This window comes from Fringilla coelebs (genome assembly GCF_963513975.1).
Source record: "Fringilla coelebs genome assembly, chromosome: 5".
Taxonomy (NCBI): Eukaryota; Metazoa; Chordata; class Aves; order Passeriformes; family Fringillidae; genus Fringilla; species Fringilla coelebs.
Window position 1 is genome coordinate 43,991,644 of NC_140033.1, and position 16,192 is coordinate 44,007,835.

A 16,192-nucleotide genomic window follows, 5' to 3' on the forward strand; every position below is an offset into this window, starting at 1 on the left:
TTCTTCTTTACACATAATTTTTCAGACTCTCTGTTGAGAGCTGGCAGAGGAAGTATTCATGCCCAGTACGTGGCCTAACACTTTATGATAGGTGGTTGTTAATATTTAGAAAGATCTGGCTAACATATTCTGTAGGTAACTACAGTGCTCCCATTCAGAATGCTCCTCCCCTATGCAAAAAGGCTAATTCCTGAGCACCTGGGATGAAATAAAACTCTTGCTTTTTGGGGAGTGGCCCGTCACTTCCCTGTCCCTGGAGGAACATGGGGAAGGAGCTGTCTTTCTCTAAATCAGAGCATTTCTCAGCATGTTTGGAGAGGGACTGTGCTGCTCTTGGCTCTCTTCCATATTGATAGAAGCATTGCAAAGCAAGATAGTGACTAACTAGTCTCAGAACAGGCACATTTTTTGGTAGATGAAGGCTATAGCAAACTGGCAATACTTTCTAGCACTACACACATGGAACAGAGGTTCGGACAAGCTGGAAAAAAATCAGTGATGGTTTTCTGTCCTTTAATGGTTAAAAAGTACTACCTGGCCACTCAGTGTACTGGAGTAAATCACAGTAAAATGTAACCCAAAGTGTTTCCTCTGCTTCCTGCCTTTTTTGAAATTACTCTCAGCATCTCAATACAGATTGTATTTCATACTAAATTTCTTCTCAGAATAAGTACAGCAGAACAATAGGCTTGGAGGGCAAACGGACTTTTACCCATTTCATTACATGTTTGCTTGGTTGTTCCCTTGGGTTTATGCTCTTTTCTGTCACTTGAAATTTGACATTCATGACTGAACCTAGATTGAGTTCCTGTGTCTTACAAAAACTCTGTTTCTGTGTTACCAGCTGCTCACGGTGTATACACAAGGGTGAGTGTGCCAGCTGTGAATGGATACGTGTCTCTCCTGTCACCACCTGCCAGGTGAAGTTTGTTGGGGAAAACTGGAATCCCCTTTTCCTTGTATTTTTTTTATCTGAGCAGCAATCTGTCTCTATTTTATCCTGACATGGTGAAATGCTTTTTTTTTTTCCCAGGATGATTGCAGTGCAGCTGCTTCCAAGGGGATCACCACTATGCAGAAAACAGAGGTTAGTTAGCATTTTAAGATAGCATTATTAAGGCTCTCTGGGCTGGGGGAGAAATCAGAGGACTTTGCAGAAAAAAAGACAGATATGGATGAGGAGGCAGTCATTTACAAAGGAAGATAATGCAGAATTTGGATTAATACTATTTTTTCTTAGAGCTTTGTTGGTGTTTAAAGGTACCAGCAAAGACTTATGTTTCAGATGCAGGCATTGAGACAGTGAAAACTGCAATTGTCACGTGCCTACCTCTAGATGCAGTGTTTACAACATTGCTTTAAATGCCAAAGTCCCTGTATGCTGTATTTAGTCACTCCACAGGAGCCAGCACACTGAGGGCTGGAACATGTGAGCTGACCAACAACAGCAACAAAAAAAAGCAGAACATTTCAGGCTTAATATCTTACCTAGGCTTAAAAGCATGTTTGAGTTCTGCTGTCACAGACAACTCTGGGAAACTAGGCTTCAGAGTCTCAAACCTCTTCCTCATTTTATGCAGCCAGATCACAGCTTCCCCTGAAACATAGCTGCCAGGGGAGCAGAAGGAAGGGGAGGATGTGCCACCCAGTTTCTGCATAACAGAGAAGTGGCTAGAGGATGAGTCCAGGAACTGAAATCCATGGGTGTTAGTAAATCTCTAGTTCACACTTTCAGAAAAATTTTCCTTGTTTCCAGGCTGTAGACAAAACTGGAGATGGATCCACACAAGCTGGATCACTGGGAAGGAGGAAGTGTCACTGAGGCTGCCAAAGTACCTGCTGAATCTGGTTACTAAATTCTCTGCAGAATTCATATAGATTGTATGTGTGCATACAGTCTAAATGATTTGTCTCATAGGCCAGCCTTTGAATTTCTGGTCATAGGTCAGCCCTTTAACCACAAGGTTATCCCTTCATTCTTTATGGAATCAAAATGTTTTTATTTTCTCATGAAGCTGAGTGATCTTTTTATCAGTGGTTGCTTATCACAGGTGTTAGGAAAGAAATGAGTAGTGGAGAGAAAACTGACTGATGAGTAAGTACGTAGAGATTGGCTGCCTACACTTTTTGGTTTCTGCTTTTCTGAGAGTGATGCATAGTTGTTATAAATAGTGACTATCTCTAAGTGTTTCATTAGAACTACCCAAACTTTTACCTCTCAAGACAGGGATTACTTCTTAAATTCAGCTGCTCAGCTGCTGTTACTTAAACAAAATCACAAAATACATCTTGTTTTTCACAGAGCGTGGGATTGTAATACTTGTGCTTCTGAGCATTAATATTCTGGATTTGATCTGCATTTAAAGCATTATGGCTGGTGAAACAGAGGAAATTCTTCTTTGCTCTGCTTCCAAGTGCATTAATTTGACATTGGTAAATAGTTGGAATTGCCTGGGAGATGGCTTTCTTCCACATGCCTTATCTTGGAAAGACAGTGATGGACAAGGCAGTGAAAGCACCAGAGGCAGTGCAAAGGCAGATGTTTATTTAGAAGTGATTGATCCATTCAGAGAGCTTGAAATTGCATTTGAAATCCTGCTCTCCTTTGACTGCTTGTGCTTTAAGGAGAACATACTGGAGAGTAGAGAAAGAGGATTTGTGTTTTCCCACAACCCCAGCTGAGCATTTAGATTAATATACTTTTTTTCACTGCCAGCCCCAGCCCTCCTCCTGACTCCAGCTGCTGGTTTCTATGCATGCACCTTCCCCCTCCCCTGCCAGAGCAGCAGTTGGAGTGGTTGGATTGAGTACCCTTGGCTAGGGAGCTGCTTTGGCTGGAAATAAGTGTTATCTTTCAGCAGGTTATTGTTTGTCTGGGCTGGTTCCCCCATCCAGCTCTTCGGGGCCCTGCGTTAGCGATGCAGGAGCGGCTGTGCCACAGAGGGACTGCCCGGGGTGGCAGACACTGCTTAACCTGGGCTGCTGCCAGGTTCCTCTCTGAGACCTGCAGCCACGCTCACCACACCTCCGAGGATGTGGCTGCCACGGTTCACACCGCCCCAGGGGAGTGCTAGGCTGTCCAGAGCAGGGGGGAGGAGGCTGCAGCTCAGAAATATGGAGCTCTATTGAAGCTGACAGGGCTGTGCTGATTTACATTACCTGAGGACCTGGTGCACGCTTTCTGTATGTCTCTTTGCATGTTTACACTTTAATCACATGCCTCACAACTAGTGTTTTTTATAAATATCCTTCTGCCTCTCTGCTGTGGCCCCTCTTGCCGCTGGGCATTGCTCCCCCTGCCATGCAGCAACTGGAAGGTCAGAGGGGCTGTGTGGCGCTGGGGAATGAGCGCTGCAGACCCCAGTGAGGGCACTGGGTCCTTCCTGTTTTCAGCGAGGAAATCATTGGCTTCTTTTGCTGCTGAGCCAAGTATTGCAGATTATGGCAGTCAGGCTGGGTGGGAGTTGGACTCTTGAGTAGCTGGGGTCACCTTGCCTCAGTGCTGTGGCTGCACTGACTCCAGGAGGCTCCAGGGCTCTGTGCTGTGCAGCCTCAGGGAAGGAGTGATGGCAGAGAGGACCGAAACTTTCCGTGAACAATACTTTCCGTCATTTCTTTGTGGTGTAAGAAAAGAAGCGAGGCAGGTCATCTGAAGCCTCTGTGGTGTGTGGTGCCTGGCAGAGAGAGCAGGACTCCCCCTGAGGCACCGCAGCCTCCCCCTGCCCCCCTGAGCCATGGGCGCCTGGCATGTCCCTCACCGGGTTCACAGCCTGATGCAGTCTGGGGCATCTCCCTGTGTTTGTGTGATACTGTGCTATTCTGGTGCTTCAGGGATCCCTGGTGGTTACCAGTGAGAACCCAAAATAGTGTTTTCCTCCTGTCTGTGGTACTTGGCTTCTGGATTTGTGCGAGGATATTGACTGTCCTTGGTGCGCTGGAGGTTGGACACAAGCGGAAGGACAGGATGCAGGTGAAGAAAAGCAATAGTGGTTTCCTGGCTTTAATCTCTTAGATTTCTGCTTCACTTGCCCTGTCCCAAGGATTAAACTGATTTCCAGATTGTCCTGGGAGTGAATTTTCCCCCTCAGGCTGTTTGTGAGGGATTTCCTTTGCCTTCCTCTGTTATCCACACAAGAGGTCATCTTGGAGCCCTTTTAGAGGCCCTCTGGCCCCAGCCTTTGCACTCTCTGGCCTTTTCCTGAGGCACAAGCTGCAGCTTTCAGTCAGTGGTGACAGATGCCTCATTTGCTCTGGAGTGCTCTGGCATTCAGTGAACCGTGGCAGCCTGTGGGGACAATGTGCTGGGACCTTTTTGAAATGGTCAAAGTGTTGTGACCCTGATGGTCCCCTCAGGCAGCAGCCCAAAATCTTAGTGCTGCTTTAGGTACGTGAAATTATTAATGGTGAGAAAAACCTGTGGGATGGACTTTCCTAGAAGCTTTGCACCAGCACTCTTAACAGGATCAGAAAGACTGAACTTCCCAGTGCATGTGTCCACAGGTGCACAACAAAAATCAGGATAATCACAATGCTCTAAAAACTCAAATTAAACTAGTAGTACACGCAGTTAAAAGTTAAGCAAAAAATTATTTGTCTGAGAAGGTCCCAAACAGTTTGTGGTTTCACATGCGTATTTTCCTGTTTTTTTGAATGTTTCAGTTTGTTGTCTGAAAGACAGACAGAGAGGAAGCAGTCTGTGTGGCTGCAAAACTGGGGAAGCAGCAAAACTGATTAAACATGAGATGCTGTCAAAAGTATCAAGTGAACACAGTAGGGAAAAAAATAGCTCTTCTTGCTCAGTAGTGTTAGTAAGTTAGAATAAGTAAATATAGACAAAGAAGAACTCAGTTTTTCTGCAAGACTGTGACAACATCAGAGCAAACTAGAGTTGTTTCTAAATGCTGGAGAACCTCTTAGCGTAAAAATAAGATACCAAAAGACTCCTCTGCAGTTGTTTTATACCTTTAGTTCTCTGTATGACTTTGAAAAGACTTTCTAGTAAAGCTAATTCTGGGGTGCTTTCTCAAATTTTCATTCTACGATTTCACCCTGCTTCCCCTTTTCAGGTCACAAAAGATGCCTTCATTTGTTCATCTGATCTCTCATAGTGACAGCACCATGGGTTTTGTCTTGCCTTTTCTTTTAGTTCTTCAGGGGTCACATGAAATGTATCATTTCAAGCTGGGTTTTTATGCTACCTACCTTCCAGCATGTCAGACTGTGATTCCTTTAGGCAACTTTGTTATGAGATAAATTGAAATATAAAATATGTAGGCGAAAATAGTTGCTTTGTAATGAAGTTGTGATTGACAGTATTTCCCAGGATTAAGTTAAACAGGATTTAAAATGATTAATAAAAATGTATCCCAGTGCCATAAAATCTTCATTCCTGAGTGGTGGTTGTTTTTACAGCTGTTGCTTATCTGCCCAGCCTTTTCATAACCAGATCTTGTTTTGCTTTCTTTCCTAATAGCATATCAGCATTCAATCCATTGAACCTTTGTGGATTTCTACATTAGGCAAAAGTGAAATAACAGTCAAAGGAGAAAACTTTACACGTGCATCAGGCATAAAACTGATACTGACTGGAATCACTGGCTGTAAACCAGACGTGTGAGTTAAACTGAAAAATAACACTATTTACTTTGCATGGTGAAAATTCCATCCATTTTGCTCTAGCAATATGGCTGTGTGAACAGTGGTCATATACCTCTCCTCAGCAAAGCAGGGGATGCTCTGCACTCCTTCATTTGTACTTTCACTTTAAATTACCTAAGGATGAAAATGAATTTGGTGTTTGAGTACAGCACAAGGGATGGACAGGTTGCCAGTTCTCTCAGTAGCAGTAGGATAGTTTATTATCTGTGGCTCTCTATGCCTTCTAGCAGGCACCAAGAAGCTAGGTCACAGGAAAGCCTTCGTTTTTGTTTGAATCTCCTCTGCTTCAAAATATTCCTCGTATATTTTAGGATTCTGCTTGTAAAGCACAGACACCATGCCAGGGAATGAAATCTCTTGTACAACAGCTCATATTTTTCTCTGTTGATGATCACACTGTGTAAGCCCCTAGATAATTAGGCAGTCTTATTCTGAATCAGTTATTTTCAGGTGCAGCTGCAATGGCTGCCTGTGATTAGGAAGCCCATTTTACATAGCTAGCATTTGAAAAGGTCGTATCCAATTTTTGCTTCAACCATGAATTTTCAGGGAACCACTGAGAAAAAAGGAGAGAAGGAGAGTAAGACAGGAAGTAAAGAGAAAGAGGAAGGAGTGAAAAAATGGGAGAAAAGAGAGAAAGAAAAAAAAAGAAAGGAAGGGAAAATGAAGATTCTCATTCTTGACTAGCTCATGGAGCATGCTGTCAGCATGGAGAAGTACACAGTAAACAGCAAAATCACACGTTGCATTACACAGCCTCATCCCAGGGTTGATTATCTATACTGTTTTGTGTGATTATTGTCACATAGCAACTTCATTCAAAAGATGCCCTACTTTGTCTCTTCGACTCCCTGCTCTCTTTCCACCTCCATCTGGCAGCTCAGACAGAGATTCAGTTCTCTTCTCTCCTATCTCTTGCTGTAGGCTATAGGCTTCGTGTAGTAACACCAATAAGTGGCATCTGTGTTTCAGTGTTCGTTTACTTTCTTCTCCAGCATTAAAGTCAGAAATGTGCTAAATGATACACAAATGACATTTGCTCTCCCACCAACACGTAAAGAGGCCAAAAGTATATGTATCCAGGCTAATGGGAAAAAATGTTCACCACCAATGACCCTGCATTATGTTTCTCTGCCATCGTGTTCTAGAATTACACCAAATACCTCCTGGATCAGGTAAGTTTGTCTTTCTGTACTTTTTATTTATTTATTCAAATGTAGTTGCACTGAGCCAATATGAGCCTTCTTCCTTGGCCAGACTGCAGCTGAAGCAAGCTTGGAAGGCTGCTGTAACCTGTTGTGTTGGATAAATTTAAGCCTGTGAAGTGATTTAGTAGATAGGGTCATAGTAGCTGCAAGATGGATTCTGTAGACTTCTGCCTACCTCAGGTCTCCTTTATAGAAGTCAAAAGTAGTCTGTTCCTACTAAACCTAAACCCAAAATATGGATAGCATAAATTCTAACTCAAATTAATTTGATTTCTTGATGCTAATATAGCCTTCATCTGTGAAATAATATAAAGTATCAGTGGATTGGAAGTGAAGTGAAAATCATCAGTGCACTGATGTACTTGCTTTACAATATGATTCCTTAAAGCCAAAAGAGCTCTTTTCAAGCCTTTGCTGAGTTCTGTGTGAGACTCACAGACCTGGTGAAAGACTTACAGGGTAGTTTTAAAGATATTCTCTGGCACAGCTTTCCACTTGTCTCTCTTCTTTCACATTTTTTACCTCTTCTCACGTTCTGAATCTGATATCTGGTCAAGTGAGGATTTGAAGTAATGGGTTGGGCTGGCAGCTGCAGCAGCTAAGCAGCCAGGATGCATGCCCTCATCTCCAGGTGAGAGGCAGCTCAGGCAGCTGGATATTAATAATACCTTAAGCCACTCCAACTCTGTAGAACAGAGGCTGTGAGCCACAGCCCTCAGACACAAGCAGCATTGTGTGCTGAGACAGATGATCTGAACACCACCGAGAACGTTTCCTGTGAGGAGCCTGGCACGATGAGTTTGTCCTGAAGAAGGCAAGAATTAAGCACAGGCAGGGCTGTGCTGGGGCAGTGAAACACCACAATGCTCTTTCTTTGAGACAGAATATTCAATCATGGTCGAGTTCTTTGGCTGCATAAATAGAAAAAAAGGTGAAGCGTCCCTGAAAAGGAGTATGCATGTGTATGCAATCAAGTAACGTGGTTTTGGGCTAGCAAGAGTATTTGCCATGACATTATGAGGAAAAAGTGGAAGTACACTGTTATAGCTCAAGGTATCTTGTTCTGCAGTTTGACTTTATTATGTTGTCTGCTACCAAAGCAAAATGCACTTGAGTAGTTTATTCACAACTGAAACCTTAATGCAGGACATGTCTGCGGGATGAGAGATAATATTCTCACCACATTTGTTTATGTTTTGTTTTGCTTTGGGTTTTGCAGTGGTGGTCGCAAAATTACTACAACTGGTAGAAATTTTAATGTGGTGGACAGTGTGATTATTTCAGATGACCAGAGATCAAACCTCACAGTAAGTCTGAACCTCCTTTATAATACCAAATAGAGGTCTCTTGATGCATTAGGTTGTTTTCCTAAGGTTTGAGGAGAAGAGACCTCAGTAATTTCCAACCACTTGCACAGACATGTCAGTCACCCTGCTGAAATAAATATGACCACTTACAGGATTACAGTTAAAGACATTCTCAGTACAGAATCACAAATACACATAAGCTGCTCTCCTGCATAATTCCCTGAGCTTTTTTTATGGTCTAGGGACAAATCTGTCCTTTTTGAGTCTCCCTAGTCTCCACATACAGGTGTGTTGGAGGAGGGGGTGCTATACTTCCCTCTGGCTCTGTGCAGAAAGCCCAGATGGTACCACTGCCTCAATGAGGGGCAGCAGGCTGGAGCTGATGTTGGGATGAAACCCTTTCTCCAAGGCTGTGAGGAGGTAAGCACTTTGTTGACCCTGCAGCACCGAGACCAGAACACAGCAGAATCACCCAGTGGATGACCCCGTGCTACAATGACCCAATGCTGTGGTGACTGTAGCAACCCCTTCTCCCAGGAGTTAAAGGGCAAATTCCTAGGAGTGCTGGAGAGCTTGTCCTACTCTTCTCTTGTCACCTGCATTGAGGGGAAAGAAGGAAAATTCATTGTCACAATTCCTGTCTCATTGCAGGAAACAGTTACCTTAGCAGTGAGCAATCAGCCTTAAAGCAGTGTGCAGAGTGTGTGACAAATGCACTTAAAGGTAGACATGGGCTCAACACAGAAATTTTTTCAGGTGCTCTGCATGCAGCCCTGATCTCAGAGAAGAGGTTTAGCAAGGAGCTGTGTGTAGCCAGGAAGACATTAAAATGAATTTGAGTGCCTCTGTTTGTGATTGTACCCACCATTGAGTCTTTAATGACTGTGAGAGCTTTACTATTGCATTTCTAGGTCTCTAGGTGTCCTGGAAATGCATCTGAATATCATTATTTAACACCAAGCCTGAGCCATGCAACAGAGGGTAAAGTTGTTGATATGATGTTAAAAGTGGATTCTACCTTTATACCGTGTGTCAAATTACACTATCACCCAGACCCAGTGTTCATTAACTACCAGCTGCACACTGAACTGGATCCTGATCTGGAATTAAAAATATATGTAAGTTTTGAAATAATAAAAACTACAGTACCTCATTTAAAATAGTGCTTGGAGATAATTTTTTTTTCTTACTGCATTTAGTGACTGATCATTGCCTTCAATTTTTTCCCTCTAGAAAGAAAATGATAACTTGAATATTTCTAAAACGGAGGTAGAGGTTTATCTATCATATATGACTGGCGCACAGACCAAAAAGATATGGTTCAGTGTCCAAAACATTACCAAAAAGCCAGACCGCAGCACCATACTGTGCAAATTCAAAAGGGAAGGAACCGACAAGATTGACTTTTCCACTGTGAAAGTTTTTGTAAGTAGAAATCCCTTTTGTTGCAATTCAGCAGTGTTTGAATGTTTATACAAGAGTAGTGAAATGTATCATTATTGCTGTCATGGTGCTCGGTAGTACAGTTTTCTTCCTCATACCTAAGCATACCTGCCTAGCTTAGGTACCACTGATGGACTGAGTTCATTTTCTGTGGGGTGGTGTCGGAGCTAAGCTTTGCAGGCAGAGCTGAACCCGCTGCTGCTGAGCTCCAGGAGAGCAGTAGCAGTCACACCTCTTATCTGCAGAGCAGACATCATTGGAACATCACTGTCTCCAGGAGAGCCCCTCATCTTAGATCTGTAAGCAATCTAATTCTCCAGTGTGGCCATGAGGAAAAGGATTGTGTTCTCCCAGTCACTTTTTCCTGCTAAAGTAAGTAAGGATCTGTCTCAGAGATCACCAATAAGGCAGAAGGCATTTCTGGATGAAAAAGGGGGTGAAATTCAATGTGCACTGGGAAAGCTAAAATGCTTCGAGCATGTGGCACAAAGCCAGGCCCAAATATAAGGACATTAGCATGGATATCAAAGCTGAATTGCAGCTTAAGATATTTGCTCCATGAATAAGATGAAGATAAAATTTTTTTTAATGCTATGATTACCATTTATGAAGGAGAAAAATTATGCTAGACTCTTATTGCAGTGTATGGTGGTATAAAACTGAAATAACTCTATTGACTTCAAGGCATATGGCTCATAGTAAAGATTAACAAAGCTATTCTTGAATTTTATCACTTTTAACTGATCCCCCATCTGTGGATCCTGCCATCTGAGCCAGTTATGGCATGGAAAAGCCTTTCTGAATTTGCTGTTGCATTTAAAAATCAGTGTTGCCCTGCTCTATCACATGCTCATCCTGCAAACTTCATAGAAGTGACTGTCATAGAAAGGCCACCACTTTGCTAAAGCAAATCAAATGCAATGGTTGTCATGTACCATTGCACTTCTAGTACCTTAAAAATTTTTTTCCAACATAAGAAAAATATGGAAGTAGCAAATCCTCACATTTTTTTAAAACCTTATGAATAGATCTTTACAGAAGAAGTAGGGCCACTGAAAAAAAGGATAAAATGGGCATAAAATATAAGTTTGACTCAAGAATAAATGTATCTCTGGCCTTAGTTTTCCAGAAGAAAGAAGATATTGAGTGTGGGTTCAAAGACAGAATGATCAGTCTGCATGAAGGTGCCAGAGTAGAAAATGCCATTCTTGTGACAGAAGGAAGATTCAGATAGATCAAAAGGCTCAAGACAGCAGGAGCAGGATCATTCCCATCATAGCACTAAGGGAAAACTGACACATGACAATGTAGGCTTAGTAGGAAAGATTTTTAATAAAACAGAGGTCAGGAGATGTACTGTATGACTGGAGAGCAGCAAATAAAATCCCAGTATTTAAAATGGGAAAACCCCCAAACCCTCGGCAAATGGAGGCTTGCTGATTTAATCCTAGCTCTGTGTAACACTTGAGTATGTATTCTGAGTTATTCATGAAAGACCTGGAGGTAAGTGGAAAATGGGATAATTGTCAAAATCCTTTTAATGAAAGCAGATAATGCTAGATATCTTTATTTTCTAAGATGAGTGATTTCCTCAACAACAAAAAAGCTATAGATCACATGTACCTGGAAGTCATTCAGTAAACTATTTAACACGGTGATTATGAGGGCACCAGGGGTTAGAAAAATCACATGCTGTGTGTGGGGAAGTGGCTCTGGGCAATGCTGATATTCACACAGATATTCTTTAATATCACCACTGACTTGAACACAAAAATAAGGCATGCACTGGTAACACTTGCTGATGACATCAAGCTCAGAGGCATTACTGGGCCAGAGAAGATTTTATAATGTCATGCGGAAAAATGAAATTAATATAGGAATAGGAATTGGATTAATTCAGGTGTACCTTACATAGTCTGTGATTCATAACCAAGAAAAGAGATAAGGAAAGAAATGAGACCACTAGATAGGAAGGTTATGGTGAAGAATATAGATAATCGAAATATGAGCAGATAATTAAGTGAATGCCTTGTCTCACTTTTCAATAAACTAGGAGGAGTAAAAGAAATTTCTGCTTTAGGAAGTCTTCAGTTGGACGTGAGAAGTCTAGAAAAGTAGATGTATTAGCACAGGATGGGTGATGTATTTAGCCACTAATGCATTTGAGCCTTGGAAAAGGTCAGTGGGAAGTCACAGAAGGAAGCCACAGACCAGAACTTTGCATAGGAACTGTGAAAACGTAGAAACATCAGAGGAAGAAGTAACATTTGATGAAGGAAATAGATCTGCTTGAGGAAGAAGTAACATTTGATGAAGGAAATAGATCTGCTTTGTCTTCTGTTCCTTGTAGCCCTGGAAATATAAAGTCTGTATCCTTCCAGCCTGTGGGGTTTTTTTGCTTGCTTGTGTCTGTATAGCTGTGATGTGAGTATCCATTTGGCAGTCTGCAGCTGCCCTGGCTGCTCACCTCCTGTGACAAGCCACTGATTGCAATCACCAGATCTCTGCCTTCCCTGCTGTAACCCAAAATAATTTCAACTCAACCCTCCTTTTCAATTATCTCAAGCTCATTTTTATCCCTGGCACTTGGTGGTATTCTTTTTATGTGCCAAAACATATTTTTGTGTCTAGCCTGTTTATAGTTTTAGCTACCCTTTATTTATGTGCTTTTGCAGTCTTCTTTCAGATCCTCCTTTGTGAAATTTCTTCTGCCATAATTATTAGTGGTAAATGCCTCAGTTTGGCATTTGGCAGACTTCAGCACTTTCATGTATCCCTAAGAATTAATGCCTGTCCTGCCTTTGACAAGCCCATGGCTGGGGGATGTTTGTACATGTATTGTAGCATCTTCATGTACATGTTGTGCGCGTATCGTATGTTGCATTTTTTCTTAACGACTCTCAGGAGCAATGTCCTGCATAAAGAGCTTGAAACTTCCTCAGAGAAATAGGGAAGGGGGCTATAGGCCAGGTGTCTCTGAAAAATTCTACTTCCCTCATTCTTATTATGAGTCTTATCTTACATTTCTGCTCAGCAGAGTAACACTGTGAGTGCAGACACATGCCTTCCTTGTTTCAAAATGCCAAAATGTTTAGCAGTGACTCTGAGTGCATGAGCCACTTGCCCCAGCTGAAGGCCAGATCTTGCCTTTCATTTGAGGGCTCTACTTTGCAGCAGAGCATGACAAAATTTGGTGGTACACAAGGGCTTCTAAATGTTTTCATCATTGCTCTGTTACCCTGCTTAAACATCAAATACAGTAAAAGTTAAGTTAATCTTGGTTCATAGGCATTTTGTTGAACCTCTACTATTATTCCCAATAATCTACCATTGTCCTTATGTGCCTTAAATACTTTTTTAAGATACATTAAATGTCATTTTAAGCACTGATATAATGCCTGTCCTCTATTAACACAGCCATTGCTTTTCTCTTCAGGTCAAATTAGGAAATTTTGAGCATGAAGTCAAACCAACATCATCACACATATATTTATATGTTCTTATTTTGCTACCTATTGTGGTGGGTGTCATTATAGGTAAGTACAATAATGTGTTATCAGCTTTTGATTTGCTGAAGGGTATGATCATGACACAGACACTATACAAACTCACATGTCTGGAGCTGTCACAAACAGTCTGGTGATTTTACCCTGTTCCCTATAAGAGTGGACAAAGTTAACTCTATTTTGGTGATGAAGTCCTAATTATCAGACTGCAGCACGTCAGAGGCATGTTACAAGGCAGAATTTCTGTCTGTTCTGCTGGGATTACTCACTTTCACCTCATGAAGCAAGCTACAGAACTGACATCCTTGACTCACAACTTGGTCCCTTCCAGCTGTCAGAGCTCAGCTACCCTCCTGTCCCTGGGGCAGATGAACACTACAAACTGCTTATCCTCAGTCAGTGTTTGTGGTGTTTCTGCTCAGTCTCATTTGGATGATTCATGAATTTGGGGGTCATTACTAAAGTGAGGGAGGTAAATAGTTATCCCCTTCTCTTCTTGGTGCTCACTTTTTTATTCTGAGTCTTTTTACCTGGTTATGTATTTGATAAATTTGTCAATCCAATTTATTTTAATAAGTATCGGGGTTTGATCATTTGGTTGATTGCTTTTTTTTTAAAGTTAATTTTTTAAAGGAATCATATGTCATGCCTTTATTCTCTCTAAATAAGCTTTAGAAAAGTTAACAATTTGTAAGTGGATTTTCTTTTCAAAACAACTGGGTTTTTTGTTTAATCAGTGCTACCTTAAGTAGGTTGCTACTTGTAGAAGTGGTTGTTAGAGTCTGTGTCTCACTGTGCAGGCTGTATATAACAGGGGGTGCTGCATTTTCAAATAAAGTTGGATTGACAATTCAAGACCTTGTTAAAAGGAATGATTTTTCTAAAGATGGGGGTATATATAGATCCAGATAATATATATATAATATATATATAGATCCAGATAACTACTGTACTAGTACAGGGACAACAATAAAACACTAATTGTGCAAATATACATTAACCTTCGTGTTTCTTGATAATAAATTGTCGTGTATAGGAGTTTTCTGTTCTGTGATTTCTGTACTCAGAGTCTTTTTTTCTTCCTTTTAGTGGCATTTGTAGTTACCAGATACAAATCCAAAGAGTTAACTCGTAAACAGAGTCAGCAACTTGAACTGCTGGAGTATGAGATTCGTAAGGAAATACGTGAGGGTAGGTCTGCAGCGTATTTTCTGAACTGAAACTGTCAAGAAGCTCACATTATATAAACATTTTCCTTTCGTAGCTGTTAGAATGTTTTTGTGTTGTATCAGAGTTCCTGTTTAATGCTGTATGCACTGCAGTAGCAGATAGCACTGAGCTAATAGGATTGCATGTAGTATTTCCTTCAACAAAAAAGTAGATTGCTGCTTTCCAGCTCATAAGAGCTTCAGCTGTAAAAACAGCCCCTTTTCCCTGAAAACTGCTTTTGAAGGAATATCTACTGGGGCCAAGTTATAATTGTGATTTTGTGTCAACTAAACTAACTCTCTGGGTGGGGATGGGGGGTGCTTTTTCAGGATTTGCTGAACTGCAGATGGATGAATTAGATGTGGTGGACAGTTTTGGAACGGTTCCCTTCCTTGACTACAAACACTTTGCTCTTAGAACTTTCTTTCCAGAGGTAAATATTTACAAGTCTTTCAGTTGTCAGCCCTGGCTAATAGTAAAAAAATTGAGGAAGGTCAGGATCAAATAACTAAAGAAAATACTACACAGTAATTGCACTTTGTTCTTACAAGAAACTTTTATTAAATCAAGAATTACCAAAGAACACTTAAATATATCTCTATATTTAGCCAAGGCTTTGTGCTGTAGATAAAGCAATATTCTTGAATTTTCAAGGGTTGTGTGTGTCCATTTATTTTTGTTCAGCCTCACTGAGCTGCTTGCCTTTCAGGCCATCTCAACTAAGCTATAATTTATCCATTGCTTTTTTTTGTTCCCATGCTTTCACTTCCAATGCTATAGCTAATTAAAGTAACAGTCAGGCTAGCTAACATGCTAGCTAACATCATGACACTTCCTAATTAGACTTATGGGATGAAGAAATGGCTCTAAGATGGTGCTGACTTTCTACACCAAGGTGCTGACAGAAATGGTAAGATGTTGATTCAAAGGGGTGCAGCTCAAATGCTTAGAAATTACATAAGTAGTTAAATGTTTTCCAGTTTAGGGGCAGATATTTTCAGTGTTCATTGAAGCAGCTTTTGCCACTGCATCAGATGACCAAAGAGGTGTTCTCTTGAATGTTTTACTTCTCCTAATTTTTATTTTTTTTTTGCCTGTGTGGCACATTATGAGGCTGACAAGCGCCTTTGCCACAGCTTTCAATATTATATTGTGATATTATATACTCTGTAACCAGTGCTTATGAGCATTTATCCAATTGGCAGAAGCTGTGATCTCAGCTGGTGATGTTTTCCTGTATGACTGACACCAGGAAGTAGAAGTTTGGTTAGTTTAGGGCATAACTGGTATGGATGTGAATTATCTACCAGGCTTAATGTTAATCATCACTGCTGCAGCCAAGTCTTGCACTCTTGTCTGCACACTGCTTCACTTCATTGCTGCTTGTGATCCTAGCAAAGGCTATTGTGAAAAAGTTAAATACATGTGGTAGTACAGAATCAGGGCCTTTGGTTTTTGTACAACACCAAATACCAGACACCAAGGCAGAGTAATATTTAGCAATTACATATGTAAAATCCCTGTATCATTTGGGTCCAGTTCTCACACCAAAGGACTCTGGGAATATCTCTGCTGGTGCTACTCTTGTGCTCCCAGCCTAATTTTTAGAGGGTCACCAGGTGGTTTGAAGAAAGTGGAAAAGAAACTTTACTTCCTATATCTCTTTCCTTTCTGTTTGTTTTGTTGCCAGGCATATTAGCATTAAAATAGCAGTTTTATTCTTAAACATATACCTTTTCCTATACTTTCCCTTGTCAAAACAGTAACAGTCTGTAGAAGCTGACCCAGTGGAAATGCTGTGCTCTATGCAAATAAAAAGTTAAGAAAAAAAAGGTATAAAATTTGCCACTCTGCTGCAGTC

General features: G+C 41.2%; 1 protein-coding gene across 1 annotated transcript in view; it reads left to right on the forward strand.

The window, feature by feature from the left end:
- Positions 1 to 16,192, forward strand: part of PLXNC1 (plexin C1) — a gene marked incomplete at its 5' end in the record, with an annotated part of 70,390 nt that overhangs the window by 25,012 nt on the left and 29,186 nt on the right. The window contains 12 exon segments of the mRNA XM_084206552.1: positions 845 to 920; positions 1,034 to 1,087; positions 5,474 to 5,613; positions 6,654 to 6,833; positions 8,086 to 8,173; positions 9,085 to 9,291; positions 9,407 to 9,598; positions 11,967 to 11,994; positions 11,997 to 12,040; positions 13,053 to 13,152; positions 14,212 to 14,313; positions 14,661 to 14,764. Coding sequence (XP_084062678.1) covers positions 845 to 920; positions 1,034 to 1,087; positions 5,474 to 5,613; positions 6,654 to 6,833; positions 8,086 to 8,173; positions 9,085 to 9,291; positions 9,407 to 9,598; positions 11,967 to 11,994; positions 11,997 to 12,040; positions 13,053 to 13,152; positions 14,212 to 14,313; positions 14,661 to 14,764 — 1,315 coding nt within the window.